This window comes from Microtus oregoni, unplaced genomic scaffold (genome assembly GCF_018167655.1).
Source record: "Microtus oregoni isolate MIOR12 unplaced genomic scaffold, Mior012 000032F_ref0000030, whole genome shotgun sequence".
NCBI classification, from domain to species: Eukaryota; Metazoa; Chordata; class Mammalia; order Rodentia; family Cricetidae; genus Microtus; species Microtus oregoni.
This window is the reverse complement of record NW_024543091.1, coordinates 26,630,207-26,645,200: the sequence shown is the minus strand read 5'-3', so window position 1 is coordinate 26,645,200 and position 14,994 is coordinate 26,630,207. Positions and strand designations below refer to the sequence as shown.

Here is a 14,994-nt window from a genome sequence, read left to right as displayed (position 1 = left end):
TTCCTCCACAGCCTCTGCTTCGGTTCCTGCCCTGAGCTCCTCGGATGACGGGCTATGCTGGGACTGTAAAGAAAAGGAAACCCTCTCCTCCCCAAGTTGCTTCTGGTCACGGTGTTTAATTACAGCAAGAGAATGCTGAGAGTGGAGTGTGAGACTGTCTCTCAGACGGGATTGTCTACAATGCCCGGGGAAAGCCTTAGCAGTCATCCGATATTTTACTCACTGCTGGAGACAGAACAACAGAGGAGAAGAGACAGTCCAAGGAAACTTAGACCCCAAGGCCAGGTAACTAGAAAATTATAATTAACACAGCAAAAGAAGTGCAGGACACTGCCTACATGCTGATGAAGGTCTCTTATCCAGACCAGGTTCAGAATGGTTCACTGGACAGCAGAATGGAAGGAAACACTACAAAATGGTCAATGGTAATTTTCAAAAATGATATCAACTGGATGATGTTATATGCCTATAACCCCAGCACTTGGGTTGTAGAGTCAGGATGGCTAGCAGGTCAAAGTCACCCTTGGCTATATAAGGAGTTTGAGGCCAGCCCAGGCTACATGAGACCTGTCTCAGAAAACACAACACAACACAAAGCAAACAAAAATCTGGCTGCCGAGGTAGTGTGACAGAGTGACTTTGATCTTTGCTGGGAGCTAAGTAAGCTTCTATATGACTCCTGAGATAGATCATAAAGATGGTAAAGTTTGGGTCACTTGCTCTTGGAACTCAGTCACCATGCTAGGAAGCCCAAGAAGTCAGTAGGAGAGGTTTGTTTTAGGTGACAGTAATGCTGAGATTCCAGCTAGTAGCCAACAGCAATTACTGTGTGACTAAAGATGATTCCAGACCCCAGCCTTTCTATCTTCCTTGTCGAGGCCCCGAACGTCAGGTAGTAGAGCTGGAGTTTCGCAGCAGAGAGAGATTCAAGCATGGTAGAGCCTGGCTCCTTCTCACGGCTCCAATCGCTCAGCTCTCCCTTTCCCTTGTTACTGCAGTAGCTGTAGGGGCACTGCTTCTGTGTTTGCACACTCCACAATCAGAGTGCTCTCCTGCTATTCCCAACTGCACAGACCAAGCAGAAAAAACACAGTCTGTACTTCTCTCTGATTGAACCTACTTGATGGGATGGTGAGATGGCTCAGCAGGGGAAGGTACCTGATGCCAAACCTGATGACCTGAGCGTAATGCCTGGGACCTATATGGCAGAGGTATAAAACTGACTGTTCCACATTGTCCTACACCTTCCATATGTGTGCTGGCACACACCTGTACCCAGACAAAAGAAATGAAATTGGACTTACTGGGGTCAATAGCTGGCTTAGGTTGGTTGCCTTCCCAAATGTCACGGTTCTGGAGGCAGTGGGACCCACGAGAATGGAGCTGACAAACAAGGCAGACAAAGTCTCACACGATAGCCAATTTGATTCATAGCCCAAGATAATTTACACTGAGGGTTAAGCAGTGTCACCCGAGTAAAGAGTACAATCACAAGGACATGTTTTATCTATAGAGACATATAGACAAATAACAATGGCCAGTTGTAACAAATCACCTGAAGTAAACAGTCCTATCCACCACATCTGGGAGGGGCATGACAGCTGGTTTCAAGAACAACCCTGTGTCTTGAGGTTACACACTCCCAGGATTCTTGGCCCACAACTGCATTCTTGGACTGGGTCCTGACGCATGGCTGGAGCAGGAAGAAGCCAGTCCTAACTGGATAGCCAATCAAAGTCCATCCCTAGAGCTAGGATGTGAAGCCAAGCCACCAACCAAATTTCTGCTACCCTGGCAGTGGAGACTATTAGAACACCAATCACAAGAAGACAAAGACACACATCAACATGTATATTTACCAATCATTTTCTTCAGGCCACTGGTGGGTGATCAGGATATACAATTGTAGGTTAGTGATTCTATGGAAAGTTTGGGCCTTGGGGGCTGGAGAGATGGCTCAGCAGCTAAGAGCATGCGCTGCTCTTCTAGATGACCTAGATTTGGCTCTCAGCACCCACATGGCTCCTCACAACCATCCATAACTCCAGTTCCAGGGTATCTATTGCCATCTTCTGACCCCCACAGGTACCAGGCATGCAGATGGTATACAGTCAAAAATACTCATACACATTAAAGGATAAATGCTTTTTAAAATTGGGTTTGATTTAACTAGTGACCTTTTACCTCTAGCTCTTATGTATTATGCAGTTACTCTAAGTGCTACATTATTATCAGACAAAGCACAAATTGGTAAATAAATTTAATTTTTCCAGAACAAACAAAGCACACCACTTTACCCTATGAGACGGATAAATTCTACTACAAACTCTACTACCAAAGGCAGAAAGAGGCTAATACAGCTGAAGCACTGAGATTTCATTCCTCAGAATAAACCAGGTCCAAGCCTTATCGCCATCTACGAGGTATAAGCTGGCCGTAAACAGAATGATGAATGTTTTGCTGGATGGAAAGCTGGAATTCCTCTATCAGTTGCTGTCATTGAGTGTTGCATAATGTTGCTGGCACTCGAGGGGGAGCCCAGACACTCTCACATGTACCTACAGGCAGATGTTTGTGGTTGTGCGGAGTTCAGACTGGAACTTGGCAATCTGTGAGGCATGTAAGTGGGGAGGAGAGTCAGTGACCATCTTCTCCAGAGAAACCTTGGACTGCAGAACTTTCTTCTTCTGTTTAGTTGATGCCAATTGTCTGATGTAAGCTGAAAATGAGGCTTTAGGTACTTGTGATTGGCTGAATATCAGCTATGTTTCCAGGCAAGAAAGCTGTTGACGTTAACAAAAGGGATCTAGTCCACTCATTTTACAGAGAGAACACTGGTTTGTACTTTCTTTATTTTAGTGTGTGTGTGTGTGTGTGCGCGCGCGCGCATGTGTGCGCATGTACACATGCATGCATGTGCATATGGAAAACAAAGGTCAACAGTGTCTTCCTCAATTGCTCTCCACCTTAAATTTTGAGATGCAGTCTTTCACTGAACCTGTAATTCCCTGATTTGGCTGGACTGGATGGAAGTCCCAGGAAGCCTCCTGTCTCTGTCTCCCCAGTGCTGGGATTACAGACATACATCACTACTACACACAACTTTTATATGGGTTCGGGGCTGGGGGATCTGGACTCAGGTCCTCATGCTTGTATAGCAAACACTTTATCAGCCGAGCCATCTCTCTAGCTCTCAGGCTTCCACTTTCTTTGCATTGAAAATAAGATAAAACAATTGACCTAAAGGAAGTTACCGTGTGTCTGACTTTTTACCACGTCAGCTGAAGAAAGAGCCGTGACTCAGGAGATGTGGGGATGGTAAGGTTTGGGATCCTGAAGACAGGTCACATCCAACAGCTTTGACTGAGCACAAGGAATGGCATGTCCTACATGGCATTATCTGTATCACCACCCCCTTATTCACACACACCCCCGCCCTGAAATCCATATCAAGGCTTAGGGATCTGTATGGAAAAGGCAGCAGAAAGACTGTAAGAGCCAGAGGTGGTAGATGTCTCCAGAAAACAATGTCTTCCAGCCACGACAGCACTAACACACATGTGAACTCACACTTGTGAACTCTCAGAAAGTGTGGCAGCAGGCACAGGATCTGCACAGGTTCAAGGTAGACAGAGTCCCAGTGCTGCAAAGGGATGGAGGACAGAGGGTCCAACCTCTAACAAAAGAGCTATTTGGTTTTTTAAATTTTTGTTATTGTTTTCATTGAGCTATATAGTTTTCTCTGCTCCTCCCCTTCCTCTCCCCTCTCTTCCTACCCTCTCCCATGGTCCCCATACTCCCAATTTACTCAGGAGATCTTGTATTTTTCTACTTCTCATGTAGACTGGATCCATGTATGTCTCTCTTAGGGCCTCACTGATGTCTAGGTTCTTCGGGATTGTGAATTATAGGCTGGTTTTCTTTGCTTTATGTCTAAAAGCCACTTATGATTGAGTACATATAATGTTTGTTTTTCTGGGTCTGAGTTATCTCACTCAATATGATGTTTTCTAGATCTATCCAATTGCCTGCAAATCTCAAAATGTATTATTTTTTCTGTTGTGTAGTATTCCATTGTGTAAATGACATTTTCCTTATCCACTCTTCAGTTGAGGGGCATTTAGGTTGTTTCCATGTTCTGGCTATGACAAACAATGTTGCTATGAACATAGTTGAGCACATGTCCCTGTGGTACAATTGAATATCCTTTGGGTATATACCCAAAGTGGTATTGCTGGGTCTTGAGGAAGGTTGTTTCCTAATTTTCTGAGAAATTGCCATACTGATATCCAGAGTGGCTGTAACAGCTTGCACTCCCACCAGCAATGCAGGAGTATTCCCTTTACCCCAATCCTCTCCAGCATAAGCTGTCATCAGTGATTTTGATCTTGGCCATTATTACAGGTGTAAGATGGAATCTCAGAGTTAGTTTTGATTTGCATTTCTCTGAAGGCTAAAATTCACATGGGAAACACAAGAGACAGATTAGCTAAAGCAACTTTAAAAAAGGAAAACAAAGCTTAAAGTGTTAGAATACTTGTTTTCTAGAATACGTACCTAGAGATGCAGTAATCAAGACAATACAGGATTTGTGTAAAAAAATTAAAAAGGGACACAATAGTAATGAAAAAAGAAATGTACACAAGTACATACAAGTCAACAGTGGGCTTTGCTTTTCCTTTTTAAATGGCAAGGCAGTTCAATGTGTGGAGGAAACCCTCTGAGACAGTTTGTACTGGAAAAGCTGAGCTTCTGTTGGGGAGGAAACCCTCTGAGACAGTCTGTACTGGAAAAGCTGAGCTTCTGTTGGGGAGGAAACCCTTTGAGACAGTCTGTACTGGAATAAGTGAGCTTTCACAAGCGAGGGAAAATGAAGTTGGACATCTGCTTCACACTGTTCACAAAGAGAATTCCAAGGTGAGCATGGTAGGAGCACACTGTCCCCAGAGTACTTGGGAGGCTGAGGCAGTAGGATCACCAGCTTGAGCTACAGTATTAAATTTGAGTTCAGCCTATATGATCTTATTTCAAAACAACAAAAAAATCCAACCAATCTAAGAAGTTTAAGGTGCCACCAGCACAACTGTAAAGCTTCTAGAAGAAGGGAGGTGTAATCTGAAAATATGAGGTAGGAAAAGCATTTTTAGAGAGAACATAGAAGTCACTCAGCATAGAGGCATATGCTCTGCTACTGTATCTGGAACCCACAGAGGACTCACATAAACCAACACTGAAGACAGCTCAAGATTATATATTTGTTTTAAAAAAGAGGGTCACAGTCCTGAACATTTCACAAAGGATTTAAAAATGACCACAAAGCACCCAAAAATGCGCCCAACAGAACTTCACATCAGGGAAAACACAATTAAAGTAGCAATGAAATGTTTGGGAAAGCCATATGAGAATAGCTCCCATTGTTTTGCAGCTCACAACAAACGTGGGTAAAAAATGATGCAGCTCTCAGAGCCTCTACCCATTGCTTTGGCTGGAGGCTGTGCGGAATTGTCTAGCCACGATGAAAAATACATGTCCATTCCTTTTCAAATTAAACTTGCAGCTACTTTGTGCTGAAAAGTTGTGCTGCAGGAAAGGACTCATACAAAAATGTCTTCACCTGCCAGAGCCACAGGCTAGAAACAGCCCAAGAGAATAGATAATCAAATTGTGATATATTTAGAACAAGCAACATAAATACATGGATTAGCAATGCATAACACAACACACTGATCCTAAAGTGCTGTGTTGGGTAGGAGAAGCCAGTGCAGGAAGAGTGTATTCCTGTGTGTTTCCATTCCTAGGGGAGAATTACAATCATATTTGCTTACATAGTAGGGCAGGGGTTGTCTAGAAAAAACTGAAGTAAGCAGGATGTTAATTATGTTTTCAAGTTGCACCAAGTTGTGTACTTAATGTATTCTACTGTATACTGAAGCGTGACTAATAAAAACTCAGAGACAAAAATTGGGGTTCAGCCTAAAGGTCAGAAAAGCAAAACAGTCAGTCACTGGCTCTTATCTCTACCTCAGTCTGAAATGGTGACCCTGCCTCCAGGAATCTCAGAATGAGACTGAGGTTGAGAGCTGTCTCCTCCCATTTTATAATCCTCTCTAGTTCTGGAATTAAGGGTGTGCACCACTACTGCATGGTTTCTATGGCCATATTCTGTACATCTCTGAAGTGTTTGAAGATGACCTGTCTGTCTAAAAATCTCAGTCTCATTCTGAGATTCCTGGAGGCAGGATCACCATTTCAGACTGAGATAGAGGTAAGTGCCAGTGGCTGCCTGTTTCGCTTTTCTGACCTTCAGGTTGAATCCCAATTTCTGTTTATAATCATGCTCATTATACTTGTTTGCTTTCTATCACTGTTCTAAACACCATGACCACACATTACTTGGGGTATAGGGGTGGTATTTAGCTTATACATTCTGATCAGCCACTCATTGGGAAAAGCTGGGCAGAAACTCTAGCAGGAGCAGAAGCAGGAGCCATTGCAGAATGCTACATACAGGCTTCCTCCTCATGGCTTGCCCAACCTGCCCTTTTATACCAGCCAGGACTACCTGGCCAGCGGTAGCATCAACTGCAGTGGGCTAGGCCCTCACACATCAATCATCAGTCAAGAAAATGCCTCACAGAAATGCCCACAAACTAATCTCAAGGAGGTAATTTCTTAGTTGGCTTTCCTTCTTGCCCGGGAGACCCTAGCTCACTTCAAGTTGGCAAAAAGCTAGTCAGCACAACTGTATATAAACCATGTTTTAATATAAATTCCTTGTGCAATCTTTCCTCTGGATAAAAGTCACCAATTTAGTATATAATACATATACACATCCTGGAATACACACATAAACACACAATACAACCTGGCATACACACACAAATACACACACATACACACATCTAGCATACATACACGAATACACACACACACAACTGGGCACACACACACACACACACACTGGCATGTACACGAACACATACATAGAACCAGACATATTCACACACACAAACACACACACACACACACACACACACACACACACACTCATTTACTTTCACATACCTGTAGCTGGAATTTTCTTTGAGTCACCAATCGGCTACCAAATAAAGACAGGAAGACTTATTAATTATGAATGCTCAGCCTTAGCTTAGACTTTCCCACTAGCTCTTTTAACTTAATTTAACCTGCTTCTATTTATCTATGCTTTTTACCTTTCATTCCGTTTGTCCTCTTTTCCTGCTTCATCTGGGTCTGTCTGACCCATGGCATCTCCCTGGCATCTCCCCGAGCCTAAATTCCTCCTCCTCTTTACTCTCCCTTCCCTGAAGCCCTGCCTATATCTCCTCCCTCACTATTGACGATTAGCTTTTTATTAGACCAATCAGTTACCTTAGGCAGGCAAGGTAAAACAGCAACACATCTTTCCATAATTAAACAAACACGATACATCTTTATATAATTAAACAAATGCAACACATCTTTGCAAAGTTAAACAAATATTCTGCAACATACACCAGGTTGCAAAAACTGAAAACTCTGGTTGTCAGTGATGGGAGCAGAATTTGGTAGACATCCCATTATAAAGCAATGGACGATAGCGAAAACAGCTGTGTGTGCTTTGGGCCAGCCGGTCCTGTACATGTGGTGTGCCACAGCAATAGGTATGTTCCCCAGGAAGCTCTTGATGTCCGCTAACGGGGAAAGAGACACATCAGAATCCAGCCCACAGAGAGGTCACAAACAGTGATGAAAACGGCTACTACCATCGACAAGGATGGTCCTCAGAAAAACTGAAAAGAACATGGAGGGGAAAGAACTACATGCAGTTTATACAAATTTGGAAAATATAAGACTCAATTAAATAAACTCCCTATGCATTTATGCATAACAGGAATAGTAGGGAAACAGGAACGGATAATCAGCATGAAATTCAATACAGTGGTTACCTTTAGGGAGCGAAGGAAGGGGCTCAGAGGTCCTTCTCTATTTGTAATGTGTTATTCTAAGAACCTGAGGCAAATGTGGAAAATATTAAGATCTGTTTTGCTTGGTGGTGGAACCGGGTATTTATTTGAGACACTGTTAGGCGTGCATTTCTGCATGCTGAAATATTTCAAGATCAACACAAAGGAATCAGTGCCCTGACTGCAGAGGTCTAGAGGTACCATAAGAAATTCAGTGTCATTGTCTCCTAAAGAAATGATTCTGCTCCCCTAGGAGTGCACTTCTTCTCTGGGACACATTTATTCTCTGGAGCTTTGAAAGCACATTGGCTCTTTCAGGGAAGGACTGGAGGTAGCCTGCTAGAAAGGGCACATACCAAGAACCAGGAAGACATAAATATAAGTAGAAGGTCGGGATCAAAGATAACAAATATTCCATCAATACTGGTTGACCACAGCGGTTGTGATCACGTTTCCAACTTGGCTCAGAATTTCTTGGCAACAGTCACTGCCACTCCATCTCAAGCTGACCCCGAGAAGCGGGCTAGGAAAACTAACCTTTGTTCTCCAAGGTTTAAAATTAATATTTTCCTGAGCAGTCTTCTCTCTATTTCACTTTGTATTTGCTTTGCTAACTAGCCAGCACCTCCCCCTCCTCCATCATCCCTTATTTCTCCTCTTCTTTCCCCACTCCGACCCCAGAGTATCTTACTAAACAACCTCAGTGCTGGGAGAATTAAAGCCTGGGTTTACACAGAGGAGAGCTGACTGGGGCATGGTTAGATCTATCAGGTGAGCTTGGGATCACAGTAAAGAAAGAGGGGCTGGAGAGATGACTCAGTCTGTGAAGGGCTTGCCATGCAAGCATGAGGACCCAAGTTCAATCCTTAGTACCATGTCAAGCAAACAAGGATGAAGGTGTAGTTGCAATCTGTAATTACATCTGGAACCTCAGCTCTAGGGAGGTGCGTGGGGAGGATCCCTGAGGCTCACTGGCCAGCCAGTCTAGCCAAACCAGAAAGCTCCAGATCCAATGAGAGGCCTTGTCTCAAAAAATAAGGTGGGAAGTGAAATCAGCCTCTGGCCTCCATACTCATGTACACTACCCTACACGCATGCACACACACACACACACACACACACACACACACATCACACAAAATATAGGAAGATGTACATGATTACCAAGTCTAAATAAACTTAGTTATAATCAAAGAAAGCCTAAAACAGAGATGTGACTATATTAAGAAATATAAGAAAAACAAGCACTAATTATCTTTTTTTTTTTTTTTTTTTTTTTTGGTTTTTCGAGACAGGGTTTCTCTGTGGTTTTGGAGCCTGTCCTGGAACTAGCTCTTGTAGACCAGGCTGGTCTCGAACTCACAGAGATCCGCCTGCCTCTGCCTCCCGAGTGCTGGGATTAAAGGCATGCGCCACCATCGCCCGGCCACACTAATTATCTTAATATAAAAAAAACACCTGTTGCTAAATGCTGATGACTCCACATTTTATAATTTAGTTCAATGCATGCTTCTCCACTTGCTTTGCACTTCCTGTCGCCACTCACACCGTAGGTGTGCACTTGGACGTTTGGCCACCATCTGCTCCTCCTCTGGACAGATTCTCCAAGCACCACAGTCTCTCATCGCAGTGAATAGCTCGTGGGTCTCCTCGTTTGCCCGTCAAACCCCTAGCATTGTCATTCACCCTGCCTCTCCTATCACATCCCACCAATCATGCCTCTAAAATGAATCCAAGCACAACCACTTCCCCCACAGGCCTCTCCCTCACTGCCATCTGCATTCACCTCTGTCTTTTCCTAGATGGGGTACAGTGCCCACCCAACATGGCATCCCTGAGTCCATTCTGACACTTGACACCTCAGGCTGATTAGTCACACATTAGGGTAAGAGCATGGCTAGTATTCTTACACTTCTTACAAAGACTTACTACATAGCAATGTGCATGTGCTCATACATATTTCATGTTAGTTTTTATACTTCATGCCCTTCAGTGTTCTATAGAAATAGACAAATGGAAGAAATTCTGTTTTAAGTTCTCAACACAACAAAACATAAAAGCAGTTCAAAAAGACCACAAGCAACAAGCTTACTCTGATGATGATTTGGCTAGTAAAAGTACTTGGCATCAACCCTGACGACCTGAGTTTAATCCTTGGGACCTACATGATAGAAGGATAGAACAGATTAACACCAGTTCTCATCTGACTTCTACATGCATACCTTAGTGTGTGTAAACATACACACATATACAATAAACAAATAAATGCCACCCAAACAATAAATAATGTAGCATACGATGACTTTTCTTGACAGTGAATAGAGGCTTTGCCTTCTAGTTCGGGGTTGAAATCAGCTTGGCTGAGCTGCTGGACCTCTCTTGGCCTCAGTTGTTCAGATAGGTGTGACCAGAATGTGTGTATTAAAGTGTTGGTGAAGATGAGAGGGTACCTGCCATGGCGCTTGAGCAATCTGCAACACTGCTCAAGGGATCCTGGTTGTCGTGGTCTTTATCATTCAGCAAGGAGAATATGCACCTTGGAGTAGCCCCTGGCCTGATCTGTCCACACACCAGGCAGTCATTAGAGTGAAGCACCATGAGTGGGAAGCTGACACCAGCTCCATCCTCGACCTAGGGCAGTTAAGTAACTTTAGGTCCAAAGGCATACTCTGTAAGTACCCTGGAGCTGACGGCTGAAGGTGAACATGGATGGTTGTGGTATTTCCCTAAAGAGGGGAGCCTGGGTGTTTCTACTTTAGGGGTAACCACAAGGTCAATTTCTGCTTGAGATCACATTAATAGCAAGGTGACCCTTTGGCACATAGTAACTGGGGGCAGGGGTCTGTCATCTGTTCTCCTAATCTCAAAGTCCTGGAAATCCCAAGAGAATTTTGTTGCATGGGTCTCTACTCACCCCCAACAGAGGACTCTGGCTCATCTGGTGGCCCTTTATTCTGAGGTGATTATTTTCACCCACGAACTCTAGTAAGCAAAATGAGCTTGGAGGGTAGATCCTGACAGACACATGGGAGAAAGCCCAGTGTCTAAGAAACTGGAGAGATGGAAGGAAAGGAAAGATTTCACCTTTCCAGGTAATTCTTGTCAAGGAATAATTATTCCTCCCATCTGTTTAGCATGACTTAAGGTGAATCCACTTCCCTAAAGGGTGGTCACTTAGCCTGGTGATTGATAGTCCAGCGGGAGTCCTGGGTCTCCATTCAAGCCAGGGGTAGAGTCCATTCTCTTGACCAGAAGGAAATGGTTTACCCTTATTGGATCTGTAATGCAATGAGGAAAATGAGGGTCAAGTGGGTCCCAAGCTAGTAAGAAAGTAACTCAGATGCCAAAATATTAACCCAGAGAGTGACCTAAAAATCCTATGTTCAGAAATATCATATGAACCGCTAAGGTAGAACACTCCTTCCGGGTGGAAGGGGCTGACAGAGAGCCCAGGGTCTCTCTTAGAACTGCAATAGTCGCACTCAGCTTCCTCCTGGGCTTCTGCCTGCCTTTTTCTCCCACATCTGGTGTTTTTACTGACACAATTGCTCTGAGGTAAATTTGAGCACATTAGCGAGTTCCCTTATTGACCTGTAGGATCGGCTTCCTGAGGTTGTATCGCCCACTCTTCTTACCAGAATGGACTGGCCCAAACCCCTCTGGAGTAGGAGGGCCTTCTGTCTATATGTTACTTTCATTGGTCAAATAAAGAAACCGCCTTGGCCTTTTGATAGGACAGCAGCTTAGTTAGGCAGAGTAGACAGAACAGAATGCTGGGAGAAAGAAAGCAGAGTCAGGCAGACACCATAATTTTCCGACCCGAGACGGATGTAGGTTAGGATCTTTCGCAGTAAGCCAGCACCTTGTGGTGCAACACAGATTATTAGAAATGGGTTAATCAAGATGTGAGAATTAGCCAATAAGAGGCTAGAACTAATGGGACAGGCAGTGTTTAAATGAATACAGTTTTCGTGTAATTATTTCGGGTGTAAAACTAGCCCAGGTCAGGGAACCCTGATTGCTCTTCGAGCAGATGAGGGAGGGGGACTTGATCGGGGGAGGGGGAGGGAAATGGGAAGCGGTTGTGGGGACGAGGCAGAAATCCTTAATAAATAAATAAATCAAAAAAAAAAAAAGAGTAGAAGCCAAAAAATCAAAAAAAAAAAAAAACTAGCCAGGAACGTAGCCTGCTGCTCCTTTTACTACGGCACCCCCCCCCCCCCATTGTCTTACTTACTTGTTTGAGTTTTCAAACTGAATTTAAAAACTAGAATCTTAGCCGAGCAGTGGTGGCACATGCCTTTAATCCCAGCACTTGGGAGGCAGAGGCAGGTGGAGTTCTGAGTTCAAGGCCAGTCTGGTCTACAAGAGATAGTCCTAGGACAGGCTCCAAAGCTACAGATAAACCCTGTCTTGAAAACCTCCCCCAAAAAACAAAAAACAAAACAAAACAAAACAAAAAAAAAACCAAACAAAACCAAAAACCAAAAACCCTAGACTCTTCTACCAATCCCTAATATTTCTGAAGGATGAGTACACACACGTGCCTATTAAGAGACTCCTCAGTGTCAACGCCAGGAAGAAATGCCTCTCAGAGAAGCGCTTTACATACGTACACAGCTGTACCTTCATTCTCCCCAGAGTCCTGAAAGCTAAGCATCCTCTTCCTGTGCTCAACTGTCTTCACATTTTCAGCCCACAGTGGGTCCCTGTAGTACCCTGAGGTACCTGAACAGGCCTCTTTCCATAGAGGTAGCTGACTAGCAGGCATCCCACAAACAGAAGAGGAACATAACCACATAAGACACTGGACTTGATTTTTTTTAACTAATGTATTTATTCTTCACTCATAAAAAAGAACATATGCTTAGCTTTGAAATCATGACATAAAATAAAAAGGCAAAAAAAGGGGAAAAGTCTCGGCTGGAGGTTGGAAGAAGCAAGTCATGCTAGCCTGGTAGCACACACTGCGTGCTTGGGGCTGGAGCAGGCGCACCAGTCAGAGAGGGAGGTGAAGAAGCATTCTGACCCAGCAGACAGGCCTCCTCTCATGGCCACTTGGTTTCCCAAGTGTGTGTGGTCAGCATGCAGAGGAAAAGAGTCTTCCCTCTCTCCTGCCTTCCTCCTTTCTCGCCAGTGTGGGCAGCGAGGCTTTGATGCCACCCTTTCTAGTCTGTGGGACAGTGGTGTTGTCTCAACATGCCTAACCTGCATCTTGCCAAACTTTAAAAAATTGCTCAAATCAACCAGAAGTAGGAGCCATCCCTATTTCTGGTCAGTGATCTGCTGCAGGCAGAGCTTCATGTAGGAATCCTTGCTGCGGATTTCTATGACGGCGTCTCTGACCAGCTCAATGAACATCTGCGGCCACAGCTTCTGCAGAGCCTCGTTTTTCATGTTGATTGCTGTGGCTTCCTTCACGAGGTCTTCCACATACATCTTGCAGAACTTCTTCTTGTCCTTTATCTCCTGTTAAGAAAAAAATGACATTAAGTCATAACTAATTCAAAAGCCAAAACAATAATTAATTGAATCAGAGAAGCTTGGAATAACCTATTGTGCACACCCATGCCTCTCCTGTCCTGTGTGATGTGGGAGTAATTTCTTATTAATAAAGAAACTGCCTAGGCCCATTTGATAGGCCAACCCTTAGGTAGGCAGAGAAAACAGAATGGAATGCTGGGAGAAAGAAGCTGAATCAGTAAGTCGCCATGATTCTCCCACTCCAGGCAGACGCAGGTTAAGATCTTTCCTGGTAAGCCAGCTCGTAGGCTACACAGATTATTAAATATGGGTTAGATCAATATGTAAGAGCTAGCCAATAAGAGGCTGGAACTAATGGGCCAAGCAGTGTTTAAAAGAATACAGTTTCTGTGTAATTATTTCGGTGGTAAAGCTAGATGGGTGGCTGGACGTAGCAGCCAGCTGTTCCTTCAACACCTGTGTCTTTGGGCTAGTAACTCTTCCCCAGCAGCTCCTGGTGGAGTGTTCTGCTTCAGCAGGCAGTAACTAAGGCCTCATTTCTTGGCAGGCCTATGCGTCGGTTGAGCATGGTGCTTTGCAGAGGAGTAAGGGTTGGGCGCCGATGCCAACCCTGCTAATGAGTCTGGGTTAGCTACCGTGCAGAATCCTTATACGCAGACTTTGCATTTCTCTCTAGTACAGAGACAGACACAGAACGTCACACTGCAGCCCAGACTATTTGGACACAGTTTGAGAAAAGTGCCTAAAAAGGAAGAACTATCACAAGCTTTGGACACGCCCATGCCTTCGAAAGAGCAGCACTCTCGCCCAGCTTCTGGGCCTGGCAGCCTGAAGATGAGAAGCTGCTTCTAAACACATCAGGGTGTGCTGGAGCCAGAGGACATTTGGGTATCAGCTCCAACTTCATCAAGGATGCTAAGGAAGTTATCTACTGGGATTGGGGGATAGCTCAGTGTTAAAGTTTTTAGTCTAGTATGCTTGAAGGCCCTGGGTCTGATACTCAACACACACACACACACACACACACACACACACACACACACACACACACACAGAGAGAGAGAGAGAGAGAGAGAGAGAGAGAGAGAGAGAGAGAGTATTTATTTTGAAGGTTAAATGTTGACAAGAAATTTAAGACCCATTTAAACTTCAAACTCAAAACACAAACACTCTAAGATGAATTAATTAGTAAAAGTGTTAGCACTGCTGAATGAAAGGGTTAGTGAGCAACCAGCCAGTGTCGAGGGAGGGGAGTTCTTGAACTAGGCTGTCAGGCTGTCTTCAGGAAGCACAGGAAATAGGAGAACCTGGGCTAGGCACCCAGTAGGTTGTAGTTCCCCCTGTGGCCTTCAGGAATTCACTAGGTGACCCTAAACAATTCCTGAGCTTCCGGTTTTCCTTGCCTGTCTAAGAGGAGAACTGGATTCTTTAAAGTCCCTTAAATCTCTTTTAGATGAGGCAGGAGAATGGATGGATGGGCGAGCCTCAGGCAACAGGACACGTAATGAAAGGGACTGTTTAGCCTGATTTGTGAGCAACTCAC

General features: G+C 44.2%; 1 protein-coding gene across 7 annotated transcripts in view; it reads right to left on the bottom strand.

Annotated features, from left to right (window-relative positions):
• Positions 1 to 12,784: 12,784 nt before the first annotated feature.
• Positions 12,785 to 14,994, bottom strand: part of Lrrc49 (leucine rich repeat containing 49) — a 122,213-nt gene continuing 120,003 nt past the window's right edge. For all 7 annotated transcript variants that reach the window (XM_041679627.1, XM_041679629.1, XM_041679626.1 and 4 more), the window contains one exon: positions 12,785 to 13,436. In XM_041679627.1, the coding sequence (XP_041535561.1) occupies positions 13,233 to 13,436 (204 nt within the window). In that variant the 3' untranslated portion in view covers positions 12,785 to 13,232. The remainder of the gene's footprint in view (positions 13,437 to 14,994) is intronic.